This window comes from Sinocyclocheilus anshuiensis, unplaced genomic scaffold (genome assembly GCF_001515605.1).
Source record: "Sinocyclocheilus anshuiensis isolate Anshui unplaced genomic scaffold, SAMN03320099.WGS_v1.1 scaffold668, whole genome shotgun sequence".
NCBI classification, from domain to species: domain Eukaryota; kingdom Metazoa; phylum Chordata; class Actinopteri; order Cypriniformes; family Cyprinidae; genus Sinocyclocheilus; species Sinocyclocheilus anshuiensis.
Window position 1 is genome coordinate 349509 of NW_015557097.1, and position 27129 is coordinate 376637.

The following is a 27129-nucleotide window of genomic DNA, read 5'->3' on the forward strand; positions in this document are numbered from 1 at the left end:
ATCCCGTCACTCTCTCTGACTGCTCCTCGAGAAAGCAAGTGTCATCTTGGTTCACGCAGGGCTATTAAGTGTAAATAAAATCAATTTCTCCTAGGTCGAGGAAGACGTTAGCTTCTGCTAAAAGCTGCGGAATATTCCACCTGACAGTCTTACACTTTTCTCTCTCTCTCTGTTGACTTTTTCCGTGTTTTTGCAAGATGTTTAGCCCTTCTCAGTTTTATTAGCCTACATATCCCCTCATAAACCAAAAAGCTAAGTTTCATAATAAAAAAAGCTATCTGTGACAACTCAACTCAACATTTATGAGGTCTATAGACTGTGAAGGGCGTGTCGACACAATACAGCAAAACAGTAATTTCAATGAAACCGATTAATCAAAGACACTTGTTGCAGTTATGTTTGTTTAAGACTAAAGTAACTTTTCAGGGAATGTCGTTTAAATTCAGCAGAGACAACACTGAAAAACACGGACCGAAAGAGGGCGCGAGAGCGCTCGTTGCAAATCCCATGGCAACAGCAACCAGAAAACACGTCTAAAATAGGGGGCAGTGTTCGCTATTACTATAGCAACAGGAAGACATAGCTCCTTCAATCAGCTTTAGGAGTTGCTGAGGGGGGAAACAAAGCTTGATTCTTTGAAAACCCGTTATTAACGGGAATTAAACGAGCTGTACTTGTGAGTTTGAGGATAACTTGTGTCGTCTCACAGTGACCGCGCATGACTCGAATAGCTCAGCATGTAGAGTCGGCGGTCCTTCTGAAGTTCAGATGGGATAGTCAAAATATGGCAAACAGTGGATAAAAGACTATCTCCTTTCTTTCTCCCGCTAGATAGTGTTTGTGTTTTGCTCGATCGCAGAATTTAACACCCGCTTCTCCCAAGGGCAGCTATAGAAATGCTGATGCTGAAAATGGAAATAATGACGTTAAAGACGCCACCTGTTACACGCAAGCCATTAGAATACTCAGTATAAGTAAGTAGAGTTAATTTCACACTATTATAGACGCTTTTACATCTCTTCTGAGTAACTGCAGTGTCAGTCAATGAAGGGAACATGTAAATAATCTATCGGCTTTATTAAATAAAATAATAAATCTGAGCAAATCTAAGCCATTTGTCTACTTATCAAATTTAAGCACATATTATCAAAATGTAACGTTAGATTACACAATTTAATCACCCTACGGTCTAAATGAAAATAAAAATAGGATATTTACAGAGCTTAGTACAAATCAACTGAACCGCTAAGTACAGCGTTTTAAGAGGAAAGCGTCCAAAACGCGTATCAACAAACGCCACAACTAACGTTATAATGTTTTGTCAGTAAAGTTCCGTAAACTGCCCTTCCGCGACATGAAAGTTTAACCACTTTAGAATTTGCTCTCGGGATGTTTACGTATAACATGTGCACGGAGAGTGGAAAACCGAAGACCACTGGGAAGCAGCGTCTCTCTAGCGGCAGCCAATGAGAGAACACAACAGTTCCTCTTCAGTCAATCGCTGCACGACAGGTTCGGTCCGTCCAGCGAATCTGCTAGCAGCTTGAAGCGCTGATGCAACTAACCTGCAACAACAGCCACGCATCTCCTGGGTAGCAGAAAGTGTTCTTCCTCGCTAGAAGAAATCAAGTAGTCCCTGTGAAACAATACATATCTGAACGGCAGTGTATGCTATGCGTGTTATGATATTAATATTTTATGTATTGCCAGATACTGCAGCTGTATGATAATCATCCAAACTCTCGCGAACAGCCGCTTTCATTACATATTACATATTCTCTCATGGTCTCAAAACTTATTTTTAAGTTAAGGAACGTGCTAGCGGGGATTTTGTGTTTTCTCGGAAGTCGTTGAGAAAGTGAGTTTTAATTATTGTGGGCGTTTACACCGGCCCGCAGTGTGAATTTATCTCGACCAATACATCCATAGGGCGGAGGAATCTGTAGCACTGGGGGACTGACCGCGTGACGCAGCTGGTTGCTAGGTGTGGGTGACCTGATGCATTGACTCAATTAGCCGATTCACAGTCATCAACTCCATCACAACAAAGCAAGACCAACAGCATTTCAGTCGTAGACACTGCGGAGGAGACATGGCTTTTTAATTTACTAGAGACTTCGATCCTAAAGAAACGCCGTGCTTTGCTTTTGCAACGCACCCCAAGCCCAAAACATGTCAGCAAGAATGGAGTTAGTACAACTTATTACTTTTTGCTTTTGTTGTTTTGTCTCTTGGCTTTGTACTTTTTAGGTGTATTGCTTTTGTTTAAGTGTTGTTGAGCGTGTTGTCACTTGTAACAGTGCTTCAGGCGATGTTTTATGCACACTGTCTTGCTTATTGGGATAAGTTTCAGAAACTCCTTAAGCTCTTTCAGTCGTTGCTACACAGTTTTTGCAACATTAGGAATGATCTCAGAATAATCAGTCTGACCTAGTTAATGAACATTTTCACATGTTTCACATTTATTTTGACACACATTCCATTCTTTTACGCACTTTCAAGTGGCACTTGTTTGTCTAACAGCTAACAGTCATTATTTCTTTCAGTTTTTTTCTTATGCCCATTTTGACATCCATATCTGCCACTTTAATGTATAGTTGCATGTTGCATGCTGCGGACGTTGTTCTCTTAGAAATTGCCGTTTTGCTAAAAAGCATGTCTCTCACGAAGATTTGCCCTTTTTCGCTTTCGCATTGCGTCATAGATTGTAACCCACGTGCTGGCTAAGTTCAGACATCCAGTTCAGAGGCGTCTGCACCTGCCATAGCCTACTGCTAGAAATTACTTAGAATGCTTGATTGCAGAAGAAAAAAAGCTTTGTTTCTGCTCTTTGCCATTTTTCAAAGTAGTCTCTGTCAGTATAAAATATTTGTCAGTGTCTGATCTTAGACTAAACAAACTGGACATGAGTGTAGGTGCAAAGGTTATTAGAACATTTGGAGGCACCTTGGGTTGCATCATACAGAAAAACGATAGACCAGATAACTTGTAGAAATCAGCACTAAATATATTAAAATGATAAAGTTTTTAAAAGTTCTTGATATTGTGATTTATTATTGGCAGGGTCCAATATATTATCCAAAGAAGCTTTACATTTGAGTGTGTCTTGTATATTTAGGCTGCTAATAAATTTCCCACCAGTAGAGCATTCGCCTGGTTCTCTAGGATCTCAGTAGAACTCCCCTAAGTGGGCACAAGGGACTTTGATGGATGGAAGAGTGGTAGTTTTCTAAATTGATCCCTCGCTAATCACAAGTGTGTGTCTTAGCTGATGCTGTATCGAAATGGGAGGGTTGTAGTTGTTTTACTCAGTTTGCACTGTATCGCTCATTGTTAATACTCTGAAAATATGGATTTATGTTCAGTTGGAGATATTTTTAGATATTTTAGGAGAGCCACGATAAGTTTAGAATGGAAAGTCCCACCAACTAGGACATTTTTTCCCCTCCTTTCCTCCATCCTACTTTAGCAACTGATGAATCACGGTTTTTGTGATAGTGTCGTCTCGATACCAGATACACCTAAATCTCCATAGGCAATGCATTTTAAGGTCCTTCATCATATTTTCCCTCTTTTTTTTTTTTTTTTAGGTTTCATAATGCACACCAAGCCCTGTTTTCTGTGGCTCAACTCTCAAACTTCACTATCGTGCACTGTAAGCTCGGACATTTGAATCGTAGGACCAACGGACAGGATGATGACAATGTCAGCACCCATTTGGAAGACTCTACTCGTCTGCCCTGCAGACCCCCTCACTCTCTCTCACCCACAGGCTAACCACAGCCAATCGGAGGGGCGCAGAGGGGAGGGGCCAGAGGAGAACCAGCACTTAATTGGTGAGTTGCAGTGAATACAGTTTTTTATTTTTCCCAGTTTCAGGTGGGCACCGCACTGCAGCACATTTCGTTCTCCTTGAACAGTGAGTAAAACTACCAACGTGGATCTATTTTATATTATTTGTAGATAACATGCTAGTTTAATGCTAGCTTTTGCATTTTCGATGTAGTACGCACACTGAGATGCGATTTGTATTTTTTTAAACGATTTTTTAAAATACTGCTGGAATAGTTTATTTAGTTTAAATAATTGTTACATTGGATCTCTAGGCCAATGATTAACATGCTGACCTCTGTTTTCCCTATAGGTGATGGTCTTAGTGACTGGATGACGGAAGAAGTAGATTTCTCCTCTTACCTCCCAACCCCACACTCCTCTCCCTCCCCCAATGCATCCCTTCCCCCCTCGCCCCTCCAGCATGACATCCAGGTGCCCTCAGATTTGGAGGTCATGACCTCTCTGCTGCAAGAGGAGCTTGCTCAGCTGGAGGATTACTTCCTGTCTGACCCACTCCCAGAAAAAGCCTCCAAACTGGGCAAATGCGACAAGGGTCCATCGGCAGTTGGTCCACCGTCGTATTACCAGTTGCCCTACGGATCATATTCTACTTCCAACCAGTCCGAATCCAGCCCTCTACTTGTTACCCTGGCAACTGGGGAACTTGACTTGCTGAGCTTTTGTGGGGGTCCCATTGGCCGTACCAAGATTCCTAGGCATGCCCCTTACAGTTGCAGCCGCCCCAACAGCAACGTCTGCAGCCGCAAGAGAGTTTCCGATGGGGTGAGGGTGGGTGACAGCTACGAGAGTAGCATCTGGAGTTCCAAAGGAAGTTCCTCAGGTAACTCAGCTGTTGCACCTGGTGGGAGCTACAGCTGTGCTGAAGATGAACGGGTGGTAGGCAAAGGCTACTGCCTAGGCAGTGCAGTGGAGATCAGGAGGTGTGCCATTTTACCCAAAGAGGAGAAGAACTGCCGCTACACGGAAGAGGCCGTCGGCGCAAGCAAGGCCGGCTGCAGTGGCGGGTACAACTTTAGCGGATCCGTTCAAATTCCCCACAAGAAAGAAGAAATGATGATGTACGGCATAGGAGGAAGTGTGGAGATAGAAATGATGAGTGAAGCCAAGAATGGTGCTAGCGATGTGAAGGCCAACATTCCCTGGAAGTCCAAACCCAACGAAAGCTGTTTCCTCCAAAGTTCATCCCAAGAAGAGGCCTACCACAGCTTCCTTGGGGCCATTAATGACCCAGTGAAGGCGGAGAGCGTTGAGATCCACCGGCAACATAACTTCCACTGTGGCTTTCTCGAAGGCCAAAGCCCCGACTGCCTGAGTGGTGAACGCCACGGACCTGAAATGGGGTCCCCGTGTGCCAGAGGAGTCTATGTGCTGAAAGAAGACCCCTGCATTGTGAAACCAGACCTAGATGTGCCACTAATTGAAGTGAATCATGGTGAACACAAACAAAAGAAGAGAGACCAGAACAAGACTGCAGCTCACAGGTATTTTCAGAATCACAGTGGTGTCAATTGTATTTTAGATGAGTGAGCATAGAACATTTGGTGGGGTTTTGGAGTTACACTTAGTCATGAAAGTACAAAATACTTGATAGAGGCAAAATTGTATTATGCTTCAGACTACAATGCCTGCGGGCAATACGAAGTAGCTGCTTGTGGGATTTAAAAGACCACAACTTTTGTAAGTAAAACTGACTTTCCTCTGTATTAATCATTTTTTAACAGGTATCGCCAAAAGAAGCGAGTGGAGTTGGACTCGTTGGAGGAACAGCTTCATGGTCTGGAGGGTAGAAACCGTGAGCTACGGGACAAGGCAGAATCAGTGGAGCGGGAGATCCAGTACGTGAAAGACCTCCTGATTGAGGTGTACAAGGCCCGCAGCCAACGCCTCAAACAGGAAACCAGTGCCTGACCATAAGCTCGACCACCTGACAATGGTCCTGCAAGTAGAATTGTTAGCAGTCTGAAAGGCAATGGAGATTTGAGTTGTTTTTTGACTGAATGTGTCTTTTTTTTTAGGATGTGGTGGAGGTTGTACTATTGCACGTTACTCAATCATTTCATTTTCGTTACAAACTGACAAAGTCCATCAACCGCTGCAGCACAGACATCCACTTTCTCAGAAATAACTCCAAATCAGTCAATATGCACTGTGATTATGTCTTTGACTGTAATGACAGCCACTTTTTATTGTTTTCTCTTACGTTTCTCAAGAGTGGCTTGACGGCTCAGAGCGTTTACTGTTCAGGATTGACAACTGAATAACGCAAGTTAAAATCAAACATCTTCATTTATTTAGAAAAGGCTGTAAGGTAATATCACAAGTTCCGCATATGACCTGCACTGATTTTAATTTATACAGAGGCCGTTTTTTCTTTTAAATTGATTTATTTGCAGTTTCAATATTTATGGTACTAATACTAATGATGTACAATCAGTACAACATTGGTAGTTCCTTTTTTCCTTCCATATATTAATTAAGGAATGAGCACTGATATTAAAAGCAATCTGTTTCTTATATATTGAGTTTCAGGGGAAGCACTTCTCAAAATAAATTTCCCTCAGGAATAATGAACCTGATGATGTATTTTTTAATCCCCAATTTTAGATTAGTCCTGCAGCTCAGGTATACGATTAATGTCCAAAGTCATGGAGGTATGTCAGTTTGTAACTCAATGCTGAAGATATGGCACTGCCTAGTAATGTTATGTGTGTTGATTCCCTGTATTTTTGTTCTTGCATGCGGAAGATTTCATGGCTCTTTATAAAGAATGTTTATTTTTCTTTCGTCTGAATGATATGTTACTGCAAAAGTCCTTCTTGCTTAAGAAGTCCTATTTTATATTCTCTTGGCTAACACGTTTAATTAGAAGTGAGTGAGTGGCATTTGATTCACAAACTACTGTTTGGCCCAATGTCTCTGCTGTTATTGCGACTACAATCAGGGTTTGTGATTTTATAAAGCTTGTTTGCTCTAATGTTACAAGTGTGTGTTGGGGGACAGAAAGTAAAATCTTTGTAGTGATATGGCTTTTTTAATAATCACTGAAATGATTGTGGTGGCTTTAGAATTGCAGACTTCCCAACTTCTTAGCAATATTTCATCAACAATGTAAATGACTCAAGTTATTATTTTTATTTATTTATTTATTTATTTATTGCATTTGCAATCATGCACAATCCTTGACAGATGTTATGATTTTCCGGTTTACAATTTAGTAAATTTCAGGAGTTTATTCTGGTTACCTGTCTAGTGACTCTGATTTTCTACTTGCTGGAATAGGAGACATGCATTAATTACAATTACAACAATAACAAAGAAATCAACTGCAAATCGGGCTTTGATTAGTTCCTCTTTTTTTTCTTTCTATTTGTTTCTTTTATGGCATGTTTTACCGAAGTGTGGTGTGTACCTTACTACGTAGCAATATTACAAATATCATTTAATTCCTCTACATAAGCAACCTAGATACTGAGAGCTTAGCATATCGACTTAAAATATGCTTTCCTTGGCGGTATACAATCATGTTTGTGAAATATAGCTAATTATGCGCTGTGTTGTACGGTCATTTTGTGAAGTTGAGAATTTTCTTTTCCTTTTTTTTTTTAACAACCCGAAATGAAGGCACACGATTTCCAAGAGTTTACACCAGCTAGAATACTAAGACTAGTCATTTTGTACGAGGCATTTCGATGTATCGTCTCTGATTAATTACTTTGTGTTTCCTGTTATTTCATTGAATTCAAATAAAGTGATTTGTGTCAGCAGCAGTGCATTTTGGCGATGATGGCTTCATGTGAGATTTTTAGAGCTTAATCGGTAGACCTTGAGTTTAACGGATAAACGGAGTTTATCCTTTGTTTGGCCGGAAAATTGTTTACAGCTTTGAAAGCCAAATATATGGAGCAGTGCTATTCCCTGTCCTCACTAATGCACGACGTGAAGGAAAAAAGAAACTCGAATGATTCCACAGAGTGTCAGTTACCTGTGTGTGAGGGAGAAAAAATGAATGAAAAAGAATAGCCTAACACGATTATTATAGGCAATGTAGGATGTCTAAGTATATTGAGACGTTTGTGTTTTATTATTAACTGTAGATTTCAATTCTTCTTTTTGTGTCATGATAGTAGTTTTGGATTAGTAAACATTTGGTACAAGAGTTTTCTTGTACCAAATGTACAAGGAGCAGAAAATAGAGAAAAAAATAATATATATTTTTATTCCTGTCAAAAGTCTTATTTCTGTGTAGCGGTTGGTTGATTCATTCATATTTATTTCGAGGCCATTTTAACGGGTCCGGTTATTTATAGTTTCTGAACACCGATCGTCCCTGGTGTTTATTGTTCAATAGGCTAGCCTACTTCTCTTACTTTTACTAAACAGTAGCCTATTTAAATATGGTCTTGATGTTCGTCTTTTTCTCACACACACTGAGGCGGAAACATGATCACATATCATCAGACAGCTCGTATGGGCCACTAATTTAAAGTATAACCATGAAATATTTCTGTGCTTGAGTGTTAAGAACAAGTGTCATTTTAGAGGACATGTGAATAATCACGTAGCCTATAAAAACTAATTAATTTGATTCACACGCTACAATTCACTTTTCCCTTTCCCCCAATTATTTTAAATGTACTAATCTTTCGAAGTATCTTTAAAGTGACGTTTTAAGGGTTTTTACAACTGGTAAAAAAAAAAAAAGAAAATCTGCGCAGACTGCGCTTAAACTTTGCGCGCTATAGGCCTGTAATGCTTTACACTATAGGCTAGTGTTCGTTTAGTAAGTTTCACGTCTGTCAAACAATCTTATTTTTCACTGGTAAGTTTATTTTATACGTATCTGAAATAATAATAATTATAATATATAGCCTAATTTAGATAAAATCATTTTTCCTAAACATGTGGTTGCGTACTTCGGATACACGTCAAAATGCTTTTCTGACAAACACGTTTGAAAAGTTAAACGTTTGGATGTTTTATGTCGAGCAATCTCAGATAAAATAGCCATCTTAGAAAAAAATAACAAATTAAACTGACAGGGTAAGACGATTTGTCAAGTCAAGACAAAAAGCGAAACTAAAAATCACACGTCAGACACATTTATATGCAATTCTATTTATTCATGTATTTAAGGATTTGTATAGGCTAATGGAAACCGGATTTCACATTTATTTCCCCCTGTAAAGACGTACTTTTACGACATTACAGTAGGCTATATCCTTTAGGAAACACTTCACCGAATTTTTCCGATACATAGATAGGCCTACAATTGATTTATTTATTGTTTTTGCGCAGGGCTTAATTTCTACAAAATAATTGCAAATAATAAATCCAAACAATTAAGCCTGCAAAATAGTCACATCATAAAATTACAAGTGCAGTTTAGTTATGTACAGAAAAAAAGCGCAAACAACTTCAGCAGTCTTAAATATAACTTGTGTGAATCAAAAATGCAAACATTTGCTGCTGAATAAAAAAAACCCTTACATTTGATATACTACTAAATTGTAAGATACAATGTTTTTTAAAGATGTTTTTGAGCTACTGCCATTTTCTCAAAACACATAGATTCAATTTCTGTCAAACTCTTTTGATCACAGATCAAATAAATACAGACAAAAAGAAAGCTTTCCCAGCCACAGAAGCAGCCAGCAATCCATATTTAAATAATGTGAAATTACATCCTCTCTCTTACACACAAACTATGAGGCTGATGTTTTATGTTTTTCCTTCCGTCCAACTTGCTGACAAGCCATTGATAATCCCTCTGAAATAAAGAGCTTTGGGATGTGCGACAGAGTTTTCTTCCTGCATCTAGAGACCTCAGAGCCTTGAGGAAAGGAAGGGAAAAATGTGAAAATGACAGTAAGGATTTTTTGTCGTTTTAGACCAGCTTTGTCTTTCAATTTTTTTTGCACAATTGTCAAAATGATGCAATACAGCACAAAATCGTCTCTATATTCATCTTCTTTCAGTGTTTAAATACAATTCACCAAGAACAGCACTCTTTGCACAACTAGAAATTTTACGGAAGTGTAATATACACCACAAATATATACGCCAAACATCTAAATATATTAGCCAAAACTGATTCACACTGCTCTTACCTGCAGTAATGTGTTTTGTTGGCTAAACACACGCAGAGTGGCCACAGCCGCCCGACGCACTGCATGATGGGAATCATTACAGGCAGTTTGGAGAATCAAGCCTGGAGCATCTGCATTGAGAAGTGCTCCATTCCCTCCGCCAAAAGCAGCCAGGTTACCCAAGGCCCCACAGCAGTGCTGTCGAATGACATTATCAGCATCTGACAGCAGAGACACGAGGGGACGAGCAGCTCCCATGGCCAGCTCCATCCATACGTCTCTCTCACTGTGTCTGATGCCTTCCATTGCTGGTGTCCTCTTCAATTTGTCTTGTACCGACAAGGCATTAATGCCAGTCGTATTCTTGAAAACTTTATTGGAAATAGTTAGATCGGTTTTTCTCATTACACTCAGCCAGTTTCCCACCGCCTTGCAAGCTGCCCTACGAACGGATGGAGCAAGATCGCACAAGCAACCTAACAGGTCCTGGAATAAGTCAAAGTTTGATTTACCAATGACCTGCCTGACACCTGAGCCCAGGTTGCCCAGTAAGCCACAGCAGGCCGCTCGGATTCCATCATCTCGGTGGCGCAATGCAAACTGCAGTTGAGTGGTTTCAACAGGAAGAAAGAAGGAAGAATGATGGGTGAGATGACGTGTTAGGTGGGAGAGAAGGATAAGGAGTTCCACTGCGCACCCACTGAGAAGTTCACTTTGTAGCAAAACAGCCAACAGAGAACCTGCTGTTCTGACCTCTTCTGGTGAGGATCGAATTTTAGCCTTGGAGACCTTGGGGTGATCACAACTTCTTAACTCCTCCAGACTGTCTATAAGCCAGCTGATGTTGCACCCTTGCTGAGATGAGAGATATTGGAGACGCCCTACAGAACTGCCATGGATTTCCAAACTGTCCATGAGCTCCTCTATACAACTGCTCTGCTGCTCTATTTTATCTCTTAGATGGTCCATGGTCTTCTGTGGATATATTTTGGTTTTTGCCAAATCTCTGATCTTCTCATTCTTGTTTCTGGATGACTGGTATTGAGTCTTTATAGAATAATTTTTTTCCTTAGATGCATCTACATTGCCTTTGAGCTGCTCTAACCTCTTCTTTGATTTGATGTCACCTTTGTTATGATCTATCTTGTTTTTTTTTGCAATTCCATTGCTCTTAAATTGCTCCACACCATTCCCGAAGTGGTTAAATTGATTCTGAGTGTGGTCTGCTCTATTGTCTGAGCATTCTGTGCTGTAAGGGAGGAAAGAGGTGGCCTGGGCTGCAGTGATAAGGCATGGAGCGGTGTGCTGCGGGTCAGATAGCAGTAGACGATTCAGAAGACACAGTGGAAGCTCCACCAGGGCAACAGGAAGAGTTTGAATCATCTGAACAAGAAGACAAGTCAGCAAAAAAACAAAAAAAAAAAACAATAATTACATTTCCGATATTCCAATGGACCGACACATCATCCGTCTGAAATACTTAAAGGGGTGGTTGATTGCGATTTCACTTTTTTAACGTTAGTTTGTGTGTAATGTTGCTGTTTGAGCATAAACAATATCTGCAAAGTTACGAAGCTGAAAGTTCAATGCAAACGGAGATATCGTCTTTTAAAATTCTGGCAGTTTAATGCCTACAAAAACGACTGGTAGGGACTACAACAAGTTACTTCCCGGGTTCGTGACATCACAAACCCAGATAAACCCCGCCCTCGGGAAAAGCCAGTAAAAGGGGCGAGACCATGCTGCGCTGCTTTAGAGAAAAGGAAGAGAAAACTAGAGGTGCACATAAAAATCTATTCATATATGAATCACGATTCTGTCTTCTAACGATTCTAATGGATTCACAAGTTTCAAAATCAATGTTCTAAAGCAGCGGTTCTTAATACTGTTCCTCGCGTTCGCTGCTCTGCACACGCTCTGCATCTCTCTCTATCTCTCTCTCTCTCTCTCTCTCATTCAGCTCACCTCCAACAATGAACTGTTACAATTATACACTTATTTTCACATAGCTATGAGAAGCGTTAAACATGGACGCGCATGCAGTTGCCGTACTGTATTAAAGCTTTAAGCAGTATAAAACCATATATTAAAAGCTAACATAAGCAGTAGCATTTACAAATAACAGTGTATCTAAAAGTATGAGACAACAACAAACAAAAAACATAGGCCTACCATTAAAAGCCATGCTTGCACAGGTTCTGCACGATCCTCTTCAATAATATCCTCTGATTGGGCTCAAACTGATAAGCGATATTAGCGATGCCGTTGTATACAATACAACCGGAGCACATGCCGCTGAGGTGAGGGGCGGGACGATTAGCGCTAGAGGCGGTTTAGCCAATCACAACACACTGGGCCATCTAACCAATCAGAGCTCATCGCCTATTTCTGAGGGAGGGGCTTCATAAAAACAGGAAAAAAATCAGCACGTTTCTCAGAGAAGGGACAGAGCGGTGTGGAATAAAGGTAAATTATGTGAAAAATAATGCGTTTTTTAAAAACGAAGCATTAACACATGTTAGACTGCACCCCATAAACACAATCAAGCCTAGAAAAAAAAACAGTGAACCACCCCTTTAAATACTGAAAATTGTATCAAACCATACCTGAACTAAACCAGCCACAATATTTGAGCTTTGATACGATCTGAGAACAGAAAGAAGTTTTTCTAAGGGTAACTCCAGAGAGAAGGGGATGCAGAGAAGTTGACAGCTCATCACTGATAGGCTGCTTATTTCTGAGTCACCCCAGAAAATACCGCGCTCAAGCAATGCAGCACTATAAAAAGAGAAATATACTGTAAACCTCTGAGAGATGCACTTCAAATAAACACTAATATAAAAACGAACAGTGAAAAACTGTTTGACACCATTAGTAAGATTTAAAGGCAAAGTTTGAAGCTCACCAACTGGTGGTGAGAAAGTGGCTGAGGGCAGAGGAGCAGTTTGTGGAGTTATCCGACAGGAGAGCCACACAGTTATACGAATCGCTGGAGAAAACCAATAAAGCGAGAGAGAGGAACACGTACAGACCTGTGAGAAAAAACAGAGATAAATATATATTATTAAATTACTAGTACATTAAAGCTGCAATATAGAAATAAATGAATGTTCTCTTGAGGTTCAGTACCATTCGGAGAAAAAAGGCAACTCTGGGGCGTTGCGGTTTCCAGTGTGGTGTTTACTTTAGCCCACAAGCAGGGCCAAAGCTCTGAGTTCTGAAAGTCGAGCAGTGAGCTGCTATCACACTTTCATCAGTGAAGAAAAAAAGGCAATTAGGCAGCACTTTAAAGTCAGCACAAAATAAAAATTCACCCTAACTATTTTGTAAATGCATATTATTGATCTTAGAGTGAAACGCTGATCCATGTATGTGTTTCATGTTTCTTTTTTAAATTTTGTCCTCGTAATTTTCAGTCAAAATGTCATAACTTAATTTCAGGTGAAACTACAGACTTCTCTAGGCCCCTCCACAGTCAAGCTCACATTCAGTGAGCTCTAACCACAACCAATGAAAAAAACCGAGTCCCTTCCCTACATTTTTTTCTTTTTTGATAATCAGTTGGGATGTAATGTACAGTACAGAAGAAAAGATACGTTCCTAATTCCATTTTATTGTGACTTTAACACTACAGATGACCAACAATGCTTTTTTAGTGATCCAGATTATGTTTAAGTGTCCCATAAGCAATATGCCAAACTGATTTTAATTGCTGATTTCTTTGTGACTTAACTAAATAACTAATAACAATTAAATGATCATTATATTACAACAATAAAAATATGGATATGTAATAGTAATATTTTATCAATAATAATAACATTTTGTAATACATTTATGTATTATGTAATATATATATTTTAGACTCATTGTTAAATTGAACAAATGTCCAGTATGATTTTAAAAAAAGTTAAGTAACACATTAGTTTCTTTTTCTGTAAATACCGTTGTTGGATGCTGTTCAGTTGAGACTTCAACTGGTGCCATTTATTGTAGATTCAATCGAAAACCATTTAATCGGCCAAACGGATTATCTGTTTCTCTAATTATTTTAGGAGAATTGATCTGAGAGGAATTACCTCAGATAGTCTGTGGAGAATCAGTGACAGAAGGCCATCACACATGCCCCAACCTGCAGGTAAGGGGTTATGTGCCTATACGAAAGAGAGAGAGAGAGAGAGAGAGCATACAGATGGTAGGAGGGGGAGAGGAAAAGAAAAAGAGAGAAAGAGAGTAGGGAATAACTACACTTGATTTCATCACGTCAATGACATTAATTACTCCAAACAGAGTTAACCCTTATTCACAGTATAAATAATGAAACCGTACCTCTGCTGTGTCTGTCAAAATATTCCCCAAAAAGGCTGTAAGCCCTTCCATACTGACATTCACAGATATACCACGGCGAGTGAACAAGGTTAAGACTGCTGTTGCCAAAAGCTGTAGGAGAGACCACAAAATCACAACTGTAATGCAAATGAAACCAGACATCCTACGATTTTTGTACTTAATTTTTCCAGTTTAAAAGTGCATTTGACGCAAACTAGAGAGAAAATCTTTCAGCTAGAGACACTTACCGCTGAACGCTTTGGGTCTCGACAGAGAAATACCGATATAAATAGCTGACAGAGATCCTCAGCTCTGATGAGAAAAAATATTTTTCATAAAATAACACTAAGATTAAAATTTCACTAAAAGCCCAGCAGCAGTTGGGATAACAACAGCTTAACAAAGAGTCATCCAATTAACACTAAATATTCTTTCATTAAAAAAAAAGGAACAATAGATTTACTGAAGTAATGAAAGTAAAAACAATTTCAGTTTGGGGGAAAAAAAGTGTACTTTAAGTGTACATTAAAAACAGTTCATAAATCCATACCTCCTCCCTTTTATCTCCCAGCCCGGGCTCTTTTCCAGGTACATTATGAGAACATTCATCAGATCTCCCAAAACTATCTCACCCTGTGAGTCCTTTATCAAATAAAAACCAGTCAGAAATCAAGTATGAGCTCCCATAGATTAACTGAAAGTATTACATTTTAAAAATGTAATAATAATAAAAAAATTATTTTACATTTTAATTCACAAATAATAATTAACAATTTTAATACAATCACATTAGAAAATACGATTTTAAAATATGTTTAAAATAATAATCATATGAATAGAATGTATATATTCATTTCTGAAAAACATATTGGTATCTGCATTTTCTGACCTGCATTAGATCTGGAATGTTCAGGATGTCTTCAGTCAGGTTGAACAGTAGATGAGGCAGTTCCAACTCTTTGCCCAGTGTTTCAACATCACCACACTGACAGCTCTGAACAATGTTCCTGAGGATCTTCAGTGGTTGTAGAACTGAAGGGGCCTCTTCACCTTTGCTGACCAATAGCTAGACAGATCAGTCAGTCTTTAAACACCAAATCACACTCACTTACCAAGTTCAAATGTCTTGTGGCATTTAACAGAACATTACCTGGTTTTTGGTTACAAGCAACCTGGTTTTTAACTTCTGAAGAATGGAAGTGTTTACAGGGCCCTGTTCATTTATTTCAATCAATCGTTGCCACTCATAATCACTGTCGATATCTTGTTCCTTGATGTTACATTTAATGGGAGAAATGTGTGACAGTTCTGATATTAGCAGTTTGCTGCAATTAAATTCACATTATAAATATTATTATAAATTATTTCAATAACAACCTCACTGTCCATCCTGACAGAAGCCAGACTGGTCCGTGCATGTCCAGGGCGCTTCAGAACTTCCCGGGGTCCCACTTCAACCGAAGGGAACTCCCTCTCATAGTCTCTACTGATCTGGCCTTTATGTGGAGCTGAGCGCACTCTAAAAACAAAAGGGTACATGGGGATGTTGTTGTTGTATTACAGTATTTATTGCCATATCAGCATCATAGGCTATTTCATGGCAGACACAGATTCAACATTCAACAAACGATATAATAAAATACATATATTTTATAAAATTAAATTGAGGAAAAAACACTAAACAAATTTGTATATACAAATCAATAAAAAAAATTATTTAAATATACTTGCGATAAAAAGTTTTTTCTGGTCCTCTTATGAAACAAAAACATGCGTAAGAGGGCCATTAAGAGTTATTTTATGTTTGCTAGTTCTACAGGATATATGTACATATGATAATGCTCTTGCAATGTGCTTTTAGCTTTTAGTAATATGATTCTTCACAATATCTTTTATTCTTGTTTTAAACAGCCTTTTGACTACTTTAGTTCTCTACATTTGGTTTTATAATATATTCATTCTTTCACGCTGGTCAAAACATAATTTTCACTCTCACAACAGCATTGTTAATATACCCTTTTTTAAGTTGAGGCTGGCAGGTTTTCAAATTCAAATTCTAGATGGAAATACTACCTGGTAACACTGTTGTCATTTGCTTGATGCTGATTGGTTGCTGGCTGAGATGAATTTTGATCCACTGAAAAGGTGCTGCCCAATGAGTGGCCAGTGGTGGGGGCTCCTCCAGCAGAAGCTGTCTTACTGGCACGCACAGCACTTCCACTCCCAATCTCCTAGTAAGACAAGACCCAACACAATTTTATTATTTCAAATGGATACTTTCAAAGCTCTTCTCAGATGCTTGCACATTTTCTCCATATTCCATAATACTGTAAATAGTCCAATTTGCACAAATCCCACCAACAACAATAGCAATGATTTAATTTACATAAAGTTAATTTTACTGCAAAAATTAAATCAACCAGACAGGGAAGACATCTCAAAAACAGATTCATAAACTTCAAGAAAACGAGCCAGGACAAACGTCTTTGTTTATGCGTGCTGTTGTTCCCAGTTGTTTACCTGTCTGTAAATCTTCTCTTTCTCTCGTAGCTCTCTAGCTTTGCACAGTAGTTTGCCCTCTCCACCGCGTGCCGTTGTCTTCTCTGCAGCCTGCTGGTGTTTCAGGGCCTGTAGGTCCAGGCTGGGTGGGACTGTCAGAGGGTTGCTTGAACCCTCGTCTGACACCGCTGTCAAAGCAAACAGCATGATCCAAACTACATCATACTGCGATGAAGGACTGATGTAGATTATGTCAAATCTATGTAAAAGTTGTTTCATATTTGATTAGTTAATTCATTTGTATATGTTTGCAGAGGTGTTCATAGGAGGATAGATTTATATATTTCACTTTTGAGAGGACCGAATCTCTCCCATAGATCAGCATTATTACAGTTAACTAAAACTATTTAAAAAATGTTGTTAATTGAAATAAAGCTGAAATAAAATCAAATCTAAATATGAGATGAAAAGCAAAAGCAACATTTGTAATTTTCGTTTAGTTTAAGTTGAAGCACTAAAATTACTAACTGAAAATAAATAAAAACTCAAATTGAACTAAAACTAAAATAAACCTAAATAGTAATATTAAAAAGGACATAAAAGATAACAATAAAAAGATAACAAAAGCACATAGCAATATCAAAGATTTAAACGAATATTTTAATACAATTAAAATGAAACTGAAAGTATAAAAATAAAAGCCAATTTACAATATCAATAAAAACTATAACAGTAATTCTAAAAACATTGCCATAAATATACAGAAACTAAAAATAATCTGTATTCAGTTAAATATAAACTATATTAAAATACTGATTTCAATTTGCAGGTGTGTGTACATAGAAAATACAATTTCATATGATGATAAAATACTAAACAGTCCTCACTCAAAACTCCATCTGCAACAAAAGGGTGATGAAGCAGGTCAGGCCATGACAACCTCTTCTCTGGGTCTTTCATCAGCAGTCCCTTCAGAAAACTCTACATTAAGAGAACCCACAGACAGAACAATTAAAGTAAAGGATTTTAAATTGTGTATTATATACTATACATCACTTAACGTTACCAAAACCAGCACATACTGACATAAAGTAACACTTCTACTTTTTTGGATCTCTGTGCCAACACTAAATCAAAATCAGTCTAATTTGGTTCAAAACAGAGTCAGAGGTGGTCATGTGGAAAGCAACCTTCTCTGTACCAGGCAGTCTTGGCTCATGTTGTCTGGCCATTTCACTGGATCTCTCACTATAAGCTGCACCAGCCGAAAGATGGAGTTGGTGTAGAATGGAGGCGCCCCCGTGTGGAGCTCATAGAGGATGCAGCCCAGAGACCAAAGGTCAGCTGAGTGGTCATAAGGTTTCTCTTCCACTAATTCCGGAGACATGTAGAGAGGAGTCCCCTTAATAGAGGTCAACACCAAGGTGGACACACTCATGGCACGAGCAAATCTGTGAAGAGTCAAGAGAATATAACACCACTATGCTATTAGAGATCACATTAGGATGAAAAGTATGCATCCACTCTGCTTTAATTCACACATGCCAAGACACGCTTCCTCAAAAACTAGAATCCATCACTATTTTTAGCCGTGGAAAAATAAATATATATACAGAGTTACTGAAGTAGTTTGAACTTGCACCAACTGTCAACACCAACCCAAAGTCACAGAGCTTTACTACTCCTCCTTTTCCCAGCAGGATGTTTTGTGGTTTCATGTCACGGTGTAAAATGCGATGGGAGTGCAGATAATACAGGGCAGAAACAAGCTGGCAGGCTATTTCACTCACCTACACAAGATATAAAATAACAGGTTAGCAGGTGAGTGTGTCCCTGTTAGGAGGTAAGAGCAGCAAAAAAATCCAGCATATCATCAAATCAAAGAAATAAAAGTGATGCACTATATGCATTTTTCAAAAATCCATTTACTCTAGGCTAAATGTTATGATGTTTATTCAAATTTGTATGGCATAATTTAACTGTTATATGCATCAGTGATTATATTATTAGCTTTTAAAATGTAGAAAGATACTAAATGTGAACCAGGTCCTAGATAACTCTCGCATCACACAGCAGCATGAATAAATTCTGTATTTAGGAATGATAGAAATCTAATACGTTGAGCTGTCAGTTACTGTAAAACAGTGTGACCACTGATGTACCTGATTCTCAGGTAAACTCCCATCATCCTCCAGGATCTGAAACAGCTCACCCTCTGCATACTCAGTTACCACCACCACCTGCCAGAGGAATACATGCTCTAATTATTCCTCTGACACAAATTCATTTTTTTTTTAACTGTTCTTCTCACCAATATTTTTTCCAGTTACACATTTCATGGGACGATCAACGTCACAAGCTTACTGCATTTGTACCAATGCCAACTACATTTTGCCAACGAGAATTATTCCATAGAGATTTGAATGTGAAAACTGTGAACCCTGGGAGCTATATTTCATTTCGACAAGCCGTTATACTGGAAGCACCAGGTTATGGAACAGAGATGCAGCAGTGGAAAATGTAACGTGACTTGGGAGTAGGTCGTGACAATCATACCTCCCTCTCTGTCTCAAAGCTGTCTAAAAGCAGCACTATGTTGGGGTGCTTAAGCCCCCTCATGATGTCAATCTCTCTTTTCAAACTGCGCAGGTCCTTCTCTGAGCGGCCAACTTTGGGAATGAACTTCAGAGCCACGACCTAGAAAATAAAAAGGGTTGACGTTACTCAGACAGAGAGGGACTCTGTCTTTAATAAAGTCCGTTACGATCATATTTATTTAGTATTCAGTGTCAGGTCACTTATTCAAATGTATACCACGAGACTCCAGAATGTTTGATTCTGGTTAACAGACGTTCTAAGGCGATGAACACTCTTTCCCCCCTTTTTTTAGTCCCAAATGAGATTTTACTTATATGGAGGGGATGCTATGGTGTTACATATTTAGGCGGGAATACACTCAAAAAAATTGCCTTGAAATTCAGAATTCAGTTCAAAGTGGCAAATAACGTTCATTTCTGACATCGTGGCACACACGCAGCGCTCACCTGGCCGCTAAACTTCCTGCGGCCTTTGTACACTCGGCCGAATGACCCTTCCCCGATAACCTCCAAAATATGGTACTGATCCATCATCAGCGATGAGGCCTTGACCCAGAAGAAGAGTCCGGTGACCTTTCAGGTAAAGAGCTAGTACAAGTCAGTATAAAGTGGACACACGTAGCCAGGCATATCATTTAGGCAGTTTTCTCCGCATGGCTTGTTTCGCAGCTGAACAGTATAACTAAAGCATTACAGACGGAGGCGAAATGGGCAATCTTGGCTAAACTAGTGCATGTTTTTTTTTTTTTTTTTTAGATCGGCTTTAACATTTGAGCCTTACGACAACTGCGAAACAACGGCTATTTAACGATTCATACTCCCGAAGCTAAAGTTGGCTATAAGACTAGTATAAGTAATTTTGATCAAAAAACTGTCTCTGAAAAAGCAATATGATAACATACGAAATGTAAAACAAACTTCAGAAAGTTTGACGTGCGCTGCTGTCTAGACGAACAACAACAAAAAGCGCCTAGCAACACTGTGGCTCACAAATAGAAGCTCTTATAAAAGTTAGTACAAAAGTAAAAAACTTATTCTGACTTGTATATTTTTAAATATACATTCATATTTTGTTTATTAGTTGGGCATTTAATTGCATGATAAATGTATGACTTATAAGAGATAAATTAACTGAAGTGAGATAAATTTGAACAGGCGATCTGTTTGTTTCCTCATTCACTCCTGTCACTAAGGGGGCCTTAACTTAACAACGCAGTGGCGTCCTAACAACAGCGCTCGTTGGCTCCTTGGAACAGCTGTTCTGTTCTGTTCTATAAAGATAACACACTTTCTTCAAAGCAAAACATGTTTATTTTTTATATTGCCATTCCTGACAGAAGTCTAACATGCTTGTTGTTTAAAGAGTGTTCTTTGGTATTATTTGCGAATTATATTCGAGACCAGTCATCGAGGGTTTATTGAAAATGTAAGAAAGGAAAAAAAAGCGAGCATTGCTTCTAATTCATCCTAGAGCGCTTGGGCATGTACAATGCATAATTAAACCCTGAATTAACTAAACTATTAACACATATTTTTGCTGTATCATTGAGCAATATAAACAGTTTAAAATTGTATAGTGACCAGCATTTATTGAGGAGGTCATCTTTATGATCTCCTTTTCTATAAGAATAAAGAAACTGTGTCATTGCAAATGATCAGTCCATAGTCTTTGTAATGTCATTTAAGCTTCTCAAAAAGCCCTCCTAGTCTCATATGACAACCAGGAGCCAGTTCCATCATCTTTAGCCCAGGATGTAGTGTCACTGAGAGACACCACTCCACCACCAGCCTCCTCTGTGGTGACATGTGTCATCTTCACCACAGCCAGATCTCCAGGTGTTGTCATGTACGGTGGGCAGGAGTAGCTGGAAGCAGAGGTGTAGGATGCTGCTGGGTACGGGACGTCTTCCAAGGGTTGTAGAGTATAAGTCTGAGAGCTGGATGGGATGGAGCTTCCGCTGCGTCCAGAGGATAGACGGTATGGAGAGGAACTCCCAGAGTCAGGCCCTCCCAGGGATGGTGAGTCTGCCACAGAGGCTGGACCCTCAGGACATATGACTTCTGACTGACTGACTGGGTCTTCTGATGGCTGATCCCAGGGGTCTCTCTGTAGCAGAGAAACACCATTGCTTATTAGTCTTTTCATTAATTTGCTTAGAAAAGGGGTCAATGACGTTCTCCTATTTATTAGTTTATTCAAAAATACAATTCTGTATTAAAATTCATTTTGATATGTATTATTGGAGCAAAAAGTAAAAAATGTCAGGGTGATACAACTGAAAAGAAACAAGATGAAAAACCCGTTTGACATAGTAGTAGTTTGGCATTATCTTTTATTATTATTTCTTGAGGAAATTTTTAAACAAATTTTGTATAAAAAAACAAAATAGTTTGTCCACAAAATCATGTGGTGCAACCCTTTTTATGTTGTAAACTACTGTTCAAAAGTTTGTTCAAAAGTATTTTTTTAATTTTAAAATTCTCTTATGAGAGCATTTATTTGAAACCTTGAAATCTTATGTAACACTGTGAATGTCTTTAATGTCACTTTTGGTCAATTTAATATGTCCTTGCTGAAAATTGTTTTAAATAAAAAAACATAGGATATTCATAAATTATATTTACAAATTCATTATATTTGTTAAAAAAAACATTCCTTGAAAAATATATTTAAAAATGTCCTTGTTAATAATGTGTATTCTTACATATAGGCTACTTTTTTCTTGACAGATATTTTTTAGAGCCATTGAATTGAAACTTTAATTTTTCAAAACCATATGAAACCAACATGAACACAAACAGAACTTAACAGATGAGTTTTAAAATAAATTAGAGAGATTCTTATACATCATTGACCCAAATAATATCAGCTGCAGGAAGTGTGAATACCAAATGCAAGTGTGACGATGTCTCTCCAGACAGACTTGGTAGTAGTGTTGGTAATGTAGATGGTGGAAACAGTGACCCTCCGCTGGTGGTATAAGATGTTGGCCCTCTGTAATCTCCATATGAATCAGGAGTGTAGTAGCTGTCAATGAAGGAAGGGTAAGAGGAGGGGTGGTCGTATGAGAAGGCCTTGCTTCCCAGCGCTGAAGAGTAAGTGTCTGGTGAGTACTGCTTCATGGGATGGCAGAGCTCTGAGTCTGGGAGGAAGGATCTTCGCATACTGTAGTAACCAGGAAGCATATGCGACCCTGCAAGAGGAAGCAGGAAATTCTGTTAACACCCTGATTCAAGATGAATTAGCCTCTCACTGAGCACACCTGTCTTATCTGATTAGATCTAGGAGTGTATAAGCTTTACCAGACGGACTCACCAGGCATTGGCACAAAAGCTGGCTGAGAGGAACTGCTGCCTGTCTGAAAACCAAAAAAGTTAGAGAGTCAGTTGACACTAACACAGTCTGTCCATGTATGTGTGTTTCTCATAAACTTCACTTAAGAAGATGGCATGTAATGAATCTCCCTACAATATAAAGGCGAAGAGAAACACAGAACCCCCGGTGGGCTGCTTTGTACAGCCAGTGAGAATATGGAGAAAAAGACAGGAAGGCGCAAGTTTTAGTGCTTGTTCTGTTGAAAGCCAGGCAAATCATGTGGGAGGATATTTGAATATGATTTGCCAGTGTCACAACAGTGCTCCCCCCTCGCTCTAAATGTACACTTCCCTCTGGTGGAGTGTGTGCTCTTCTCATGAGATTTTGCCACAAGGATCTAAAGAAATCATTGGATGACTAGGAACACATCCCAGTTGACTCTGCGCCGTGCCGGGGAAGAACGCAGTGGAATTAAGTTAATTTGTTTAGTAGATATCGTTCTTTGTCAGAGACTCACAGTCAATACATGCCGCTCATAGAGGCACTTTTCATGGATATTCTGTAAATAGAATTGTTATAGTAGTTAACTTATTTCAATAATGAACTAATGCTTTTTATTCATCATGTAGAATATGTAATGTGTATCTCTTTGCTGGTCTGTTGTTCAGATATATATTGAGGCCAACCACCTCGTCTGAGGCATTTGCATGAACCGACTGGTCCATTAGTTTCAATAAGGACACCGAACAAAACAAAAGCAGACAAAAACTTGCAGCCAGAGTTCACTAGAGCACAAGGACTGTCTGTTCTTTTATATTTTGTAGCAAATCCCTCAGTGATAACCTCAGTTAAGGCTTGGGTTTAACCGTCTACTGGTAACAATACCTGTCTGTCCCCTTTCAGGAAGGTAGATCTGATTTTGGCAGGTGTACCTGATATTTATCTCTTAAAAGTAACAAGGACATGACAAGCATGGATGCTCTAAACAGTGTCGCTGTGTGAGAGATATCTTACACTTATATGTGACCCTGGACCACAAAACCAGTCTTAAATCGCTGGGGTATATTTGTAGCAATAGCCAAAAATACATTGTATGGGTCAAAATTATCGACTTTTCTTTTATGCCAAAAATCATTAGGATATTAAGTAAAGATCATGTTCCATGAAGATATTTTGTAAATTTCTTACCGTAAATATATCAAAACTTAATTTTTGATTAGTAATATGCATTACTAAGAACTTAATTTGGACATCTTTAAAGGCGATTTTCTCAGTATTTAGATTTTTTGCACCCTCAGATTCCAGATTTTCAAATAGTTGTATCCTAATCAAATATTGTCCTATCCTAACAAACCATACATCAATGGAAAACTTATTTATTCAGCTTTCAGGTGATGTATAAATCTCAATAATAAAAAAAAAAATTACCCTTATGACTGGTTTTGTGGTCCAGGGTCACATATTTGCTTGAATGTAAAGTTCTTGGATTTAGATACTGTCTAAGCAAAAGACGAAAAGAGCAAAACACTTCTGGATATGGGATGATCAAGATAATATGTAAGAAAATCAGACCAGATGGTGAGAATGATGGCTAACTTACACTGAATCGAGGTGCATTGGTTTGTCGTAATCGCTTCTCTGCAAGAAGGTCTTTGACTGTGTGCTTGACTCTGACACCTTGGTATACTCTCTTGGAATACTCTGTGGAGAGAAAGAAATGTATTTACAGTGTTTAATGTCTCTTTTTGAAGCAATATCTGGTGTTAGGAAACAAAGAAAATAAAGCATTAAAAAAGATAAAAAACAAGAATGCCATGCTTTATAAACATTCTGGTTAATGTGAATTTCTTTGAATAACCTGCAAGAATAAATTTAGGGGAAAAATGACTACATGTATTTATATGAATATACTGTATAATAAAGTCATGCAAATAAAGTCTGGTCCAAAAGCTTTCCACATTGATAGTGACATTATACTTCAGAGCTGTGACTTTACACTTCAACAAAGCAACATTAGCCTTACAGTGTGGATATTAACAAGTATTTTTGTGAATAAAAACATCACTTGGGCATATCCAATTTAAAACACCAGTTCACAATAAGTTTGCTATAAGTATCTTTTGCATAATTCCCCAGTGTTCACAGGCTGGCCATTACTGGAAACTACTAGATTCATAGTTTTGCAGAATATTTAAAAACATTATCACTATTTATTTTCACTATCCATTCACAATAGTAGTACATTGAATTAAACATATATTTTTGAAGAAGGAAGACTTCTTTGAAGAAAGAAATAGTATTTTCTTGTAAAACTTACTCCAGTGATCTTTCTTTTATTTACAACTTCGAAAAGGCTCCTGCTTTCTTCTGACCTGTAGCTTCAGTAATACAGACCTGACCAAACTATTCAAACATTTTTTTTTGATTAAAAATATTTTCATTTTTTAATTATAAAATATTTTTTAAAAGTTGGACTGTGAATAAAAGCATACAGAGTTTATTGCTTAAACCATTGTGTACAACAGCAGTTTTTGAAATAAACTCATAATGCAAATAAGATCAATATAATGTGTTAAATATAAAATTGAATGTGTTTTAAACAGTATGCATTTCTTACAAATAAGTCCCTATTTGTCGTAATAGTCAAAACATTGATTCATGGTCTTGTTTTCTTTAGTTGATGAGATAGTTTAGGGGTGGAAACTGTGTGAGTAAAATAGATTTAATACACTGTAAGTGCTCTTGATTAGCAGTTATTCATACAGTTCAATAATTGACAAAAACATTATGCTGGAGTTCATGTTCTTGTGAATGGAGATTCCATTCCTGCAAAGCATTATAACTCTATTCAAACATCAGCCACTCATGGGCTTAAGTTTCAATAGAAAACAAACTAAACTTTTCAGAAATGTAAATCAATAAATGTATAACTCGTGCTATAAAATCTGTTAATGTACAGTAACACCCCAGCCTGAGGAAAAATCTTTGCAAAACATTTAGTGTTTAACAAGCAATTTGCAGTATTGGCATAGCTTAGATCTTTAGGTTTCAAATTCAGATCCATAGGCAAACAGCGGTTTTGTTGTTTAGGAATGGAATTTCTCTCATGTTTTCTTATATTCTGATATGGCTAATATCCATTTTCAGTGATAGACTGATATCTTGTCTTTATTTTTCTCTCTCTCTCTCTCTCTCTCTCTCTCAGACACACACCTGTGGTCTAGGGTGTGCACACACAGTTCTTTTGCCTGATATCATAATCCACCCATTAACAGCCATAAATGGCAGTACTTGACATATAGATTAAGACAAGAGAGGGCTTGAAATGCTTACTGTTGTCCTGGGTTTGATTGCAGAAAACGACTACATTTAGTCATATTTACTACACTCTTTGGTCTCACCACTAAGACCACTGTTATAGTCACCTGAGACAAAACAAATTCTTAGGGAAAAAAATACAAATAAAAAGCAGTGTCAAAAACACACTGATGTACAGATGTAATCTTGTTCTTTTTATTGTTTACTTCCCATTTCTGTTATAGCTTTTAACAAGTACCTAATAACCTTCATCACAAGCCTATGTAAAATCCGTTTCAAAGCACTTAATTTGCACGTGTCAGTCGCTATACAGATTTTAAAATGTATTTAAAGTTACTTTAAATTGTTTTATTTATTACGTTTTACAACATGGCCAAATGAAGGTTCTTTAAAAACAAACATTTACTTTGCAGTAAAGGCATTCTTTCTCAGAAAAAGTTTTATATAGCCTAGCCTACATTTAGATGAAAAGAGCGAACAAATAGGCCTATGTTATTAGGCTAGGCTATATACAAATATGCTGTTGTCGATATCTGTAACACAACAACGGTGTTTAATCATAATTTACGAATACTTACGTGAGCACATTTAATGCAAATGTAGCTACAGCCCCAGTAATGCGTTACAAACTGAACATCGAATAAAATTAAATAAAAATAGTACGAAAATAGTTTTCTCATGTACATTCTCAGTAACTCTCACCTGTCTCCATCATAATTTTAGCTGAGCGCAGTCAGGTTTCTCAGATCTTCAGTTTTGTTTTCTATTCCATCAGAACTCATACACCACATTTATTATACGAAAGGAAGAAAGAAGATGTAAAAAGCTAAGTAGACATACGTATGGTCAAGCTCACGCACCTCTATTCATACCCTTCACATGGGTTCGCTTGTGAAGCCTTCATCATTTGGTTAAATGCAAATAACTGGCTTGGAGACGTTTCTTAATAATTTGCATCTAGCCTACTGTAGATCAGAGGGTACACTATTAAGGCTACACTGTTGAAAAATGGAGAGTGTGACAGCCTTATTAAAACCTGAGTATGATTGCGAGGAAAATGAGGAAAGGAAAAAAAAGAGGAAGGTAATTTTTCTTACAGTACCACATTAAGATGAAGACAAGAGGAAAT

General features: G+C 38.1%; 3 protein-coding genes across 4 annotated transcripts; 1 reads left to right on the forward strand and 2 right to left on the reverse strand.

The window, feature by feature from the left end:
- The first annotated feature begins 1932 nt into the window (after positions 1 to 1932).
- On the forward strand, positions 1933 to 7646 carry atf5a (activating transcription factor 5a). 2 transcript variants are annotated; one of them, XM_016472308.1, is made up of 5 exons: positions 1933 to 2189; positions 3591 to 3836; positions 4145 to 5336; positions 5577 to 5788; positions 5871 to 7646. In XM_016472308.1, exons 2-4 carry the CDS (start codon positions 3695 to 3697, stop codon positions 5761 to 5763), a joined length of 1521 nt encoding a protein of 506 aa, XP_016327794.1. In that variant the 5' UTR covers positions 1933 to 2189; positions 3591 to 3694; the 3' UTR covers positions 5764 to 5788; positions 5871 to 7646. The 2 variants fall into 2 exon arrangements, with proteins under 2 accessions (XP_016327794.1, XP_016327793.1); XM_016472307.1 differs by having other exon boundaries at positions 5577 to 7646.
- A 1779-nt stretch (positions 7647 to 9425) lies between these two features.
- On the reverse strand, positions 9426 to 20338 carry stk36 (serine/threonine kinase 36 (fused homolog, Drosophila)). The gene is made up of 21 exons (XM_016472293.1): positions 19814 to 20338; positions 19326 to 19466; positions 18932 to 19009; positions 18429 to 18559; positions 17971 to 18220; positions 17657 to 17750; positions 16791 to 16957; positions 16344 to 16501; positions 15648 to 15789; positions 15421 to 15540; positions 15160 to 15336; positions 14821 to 14912; positions 14519 to 14582; positions 14271 to 14381; positions 14021 to 14095; positions 13071 to 13188; positions 12847 to 12973; positions 12548 to 12719; positions 9963 to 11324; positions 9559 to 9685; positions 9426 to 9442 (listed from the first exon to the last, which is right to left on the reverse strand). Exons 1-21 carry the CDS (start codon positions 19898 to 19900, stop codon positions 9426 to 9428), a joined length of 3810 nt encoding a protein of 1269 aa, XP_016327779.1. The 5' UTR covers positions 19901 to 20338.
- Positions 20339 to 20647: 309 nt separating this feature from the next.
- Positions 20648 to 26873, reverse strand: pou2af2 (POU class 2 homeobox associating factor 2). Its single transcript, XM_016472309.1, has 5 exons — positions 26703 to 26873; positions 24283 to 24383; positions 22683 to 22725; positions 22256 to 22560; positions 20648 to 21473 (listed from the first exon to the last, which is right to left on the reverse strand). Exons 1-5 carry the CDS (start codon positions 26713 to 26715, stop codon positions 21057 to 21059), a joined length of 879 nt encoding a protein of 292 aa, XP_016327795.1. The 5' UTR covers positions 26716 to 26873; the 3' UTR covers positions 20648 to 21056.
- Positions 26874 to 27129: the final 256 nt, after the last annotated feature.

Coding starts and splice junctions, on each gene's coding strand:
- atf5a (XM_016472307.1), top strand. CDS start 3,695: ATGATGACAATGTCAGCACCCATTTGGAAGACTCTACTCGTCTGCCCT. Junction 3,837..4,144: donor GGAGAACCAGCACTTAATTG/GTGAGTTGCAGT, acceptor TTTTCCCTATAG/GTGATGGTCTTAGTGACTGG. Junction 5,337..5,576: donor AACAAGACTGCAGCTCACAG/GTATTTTCAGAA, acceptor ATTTTTTAACAG/GTATCGCCAAAAGAAGCGAG.
- stk36 (XM_016472293.1), bottom strand. CDS start 19,900: ATGATGGATCAGTACCATATTTTGGAGGTTATCGGGGAAGGGTCATTC. Junction 16,502..16,790: donor AAGAGAAGATTTACAGACAG/GTAAACAACTGG, acceptor TTGTCTTACTAG/GAGATTGGGAGTGGAAGTGC. Junction 14,913..15,159: donor ACATTCCAGATCTAATGCAG/GTCAGAAAATGC, acceptor TATTTGATAAAG/GACTCACAGGGTGAGATAGT.
- pou2af2 (XM_016472309.1), bottom strand. Junction 22,726..24,282: donor CCAATGCACCTCGATTCAGT/GTAAGTTAGCCA, acceptor TTTGGTTTTCAG/ACAGGCAGCAGTTCCTCTCA. Junction 21,474..22,255: donor CATCGTCACACTTGCATTTG/GTATTCACACTT, acceptor TCTCTGCTACAG/AGAGACCCCTGGGATCAGCC.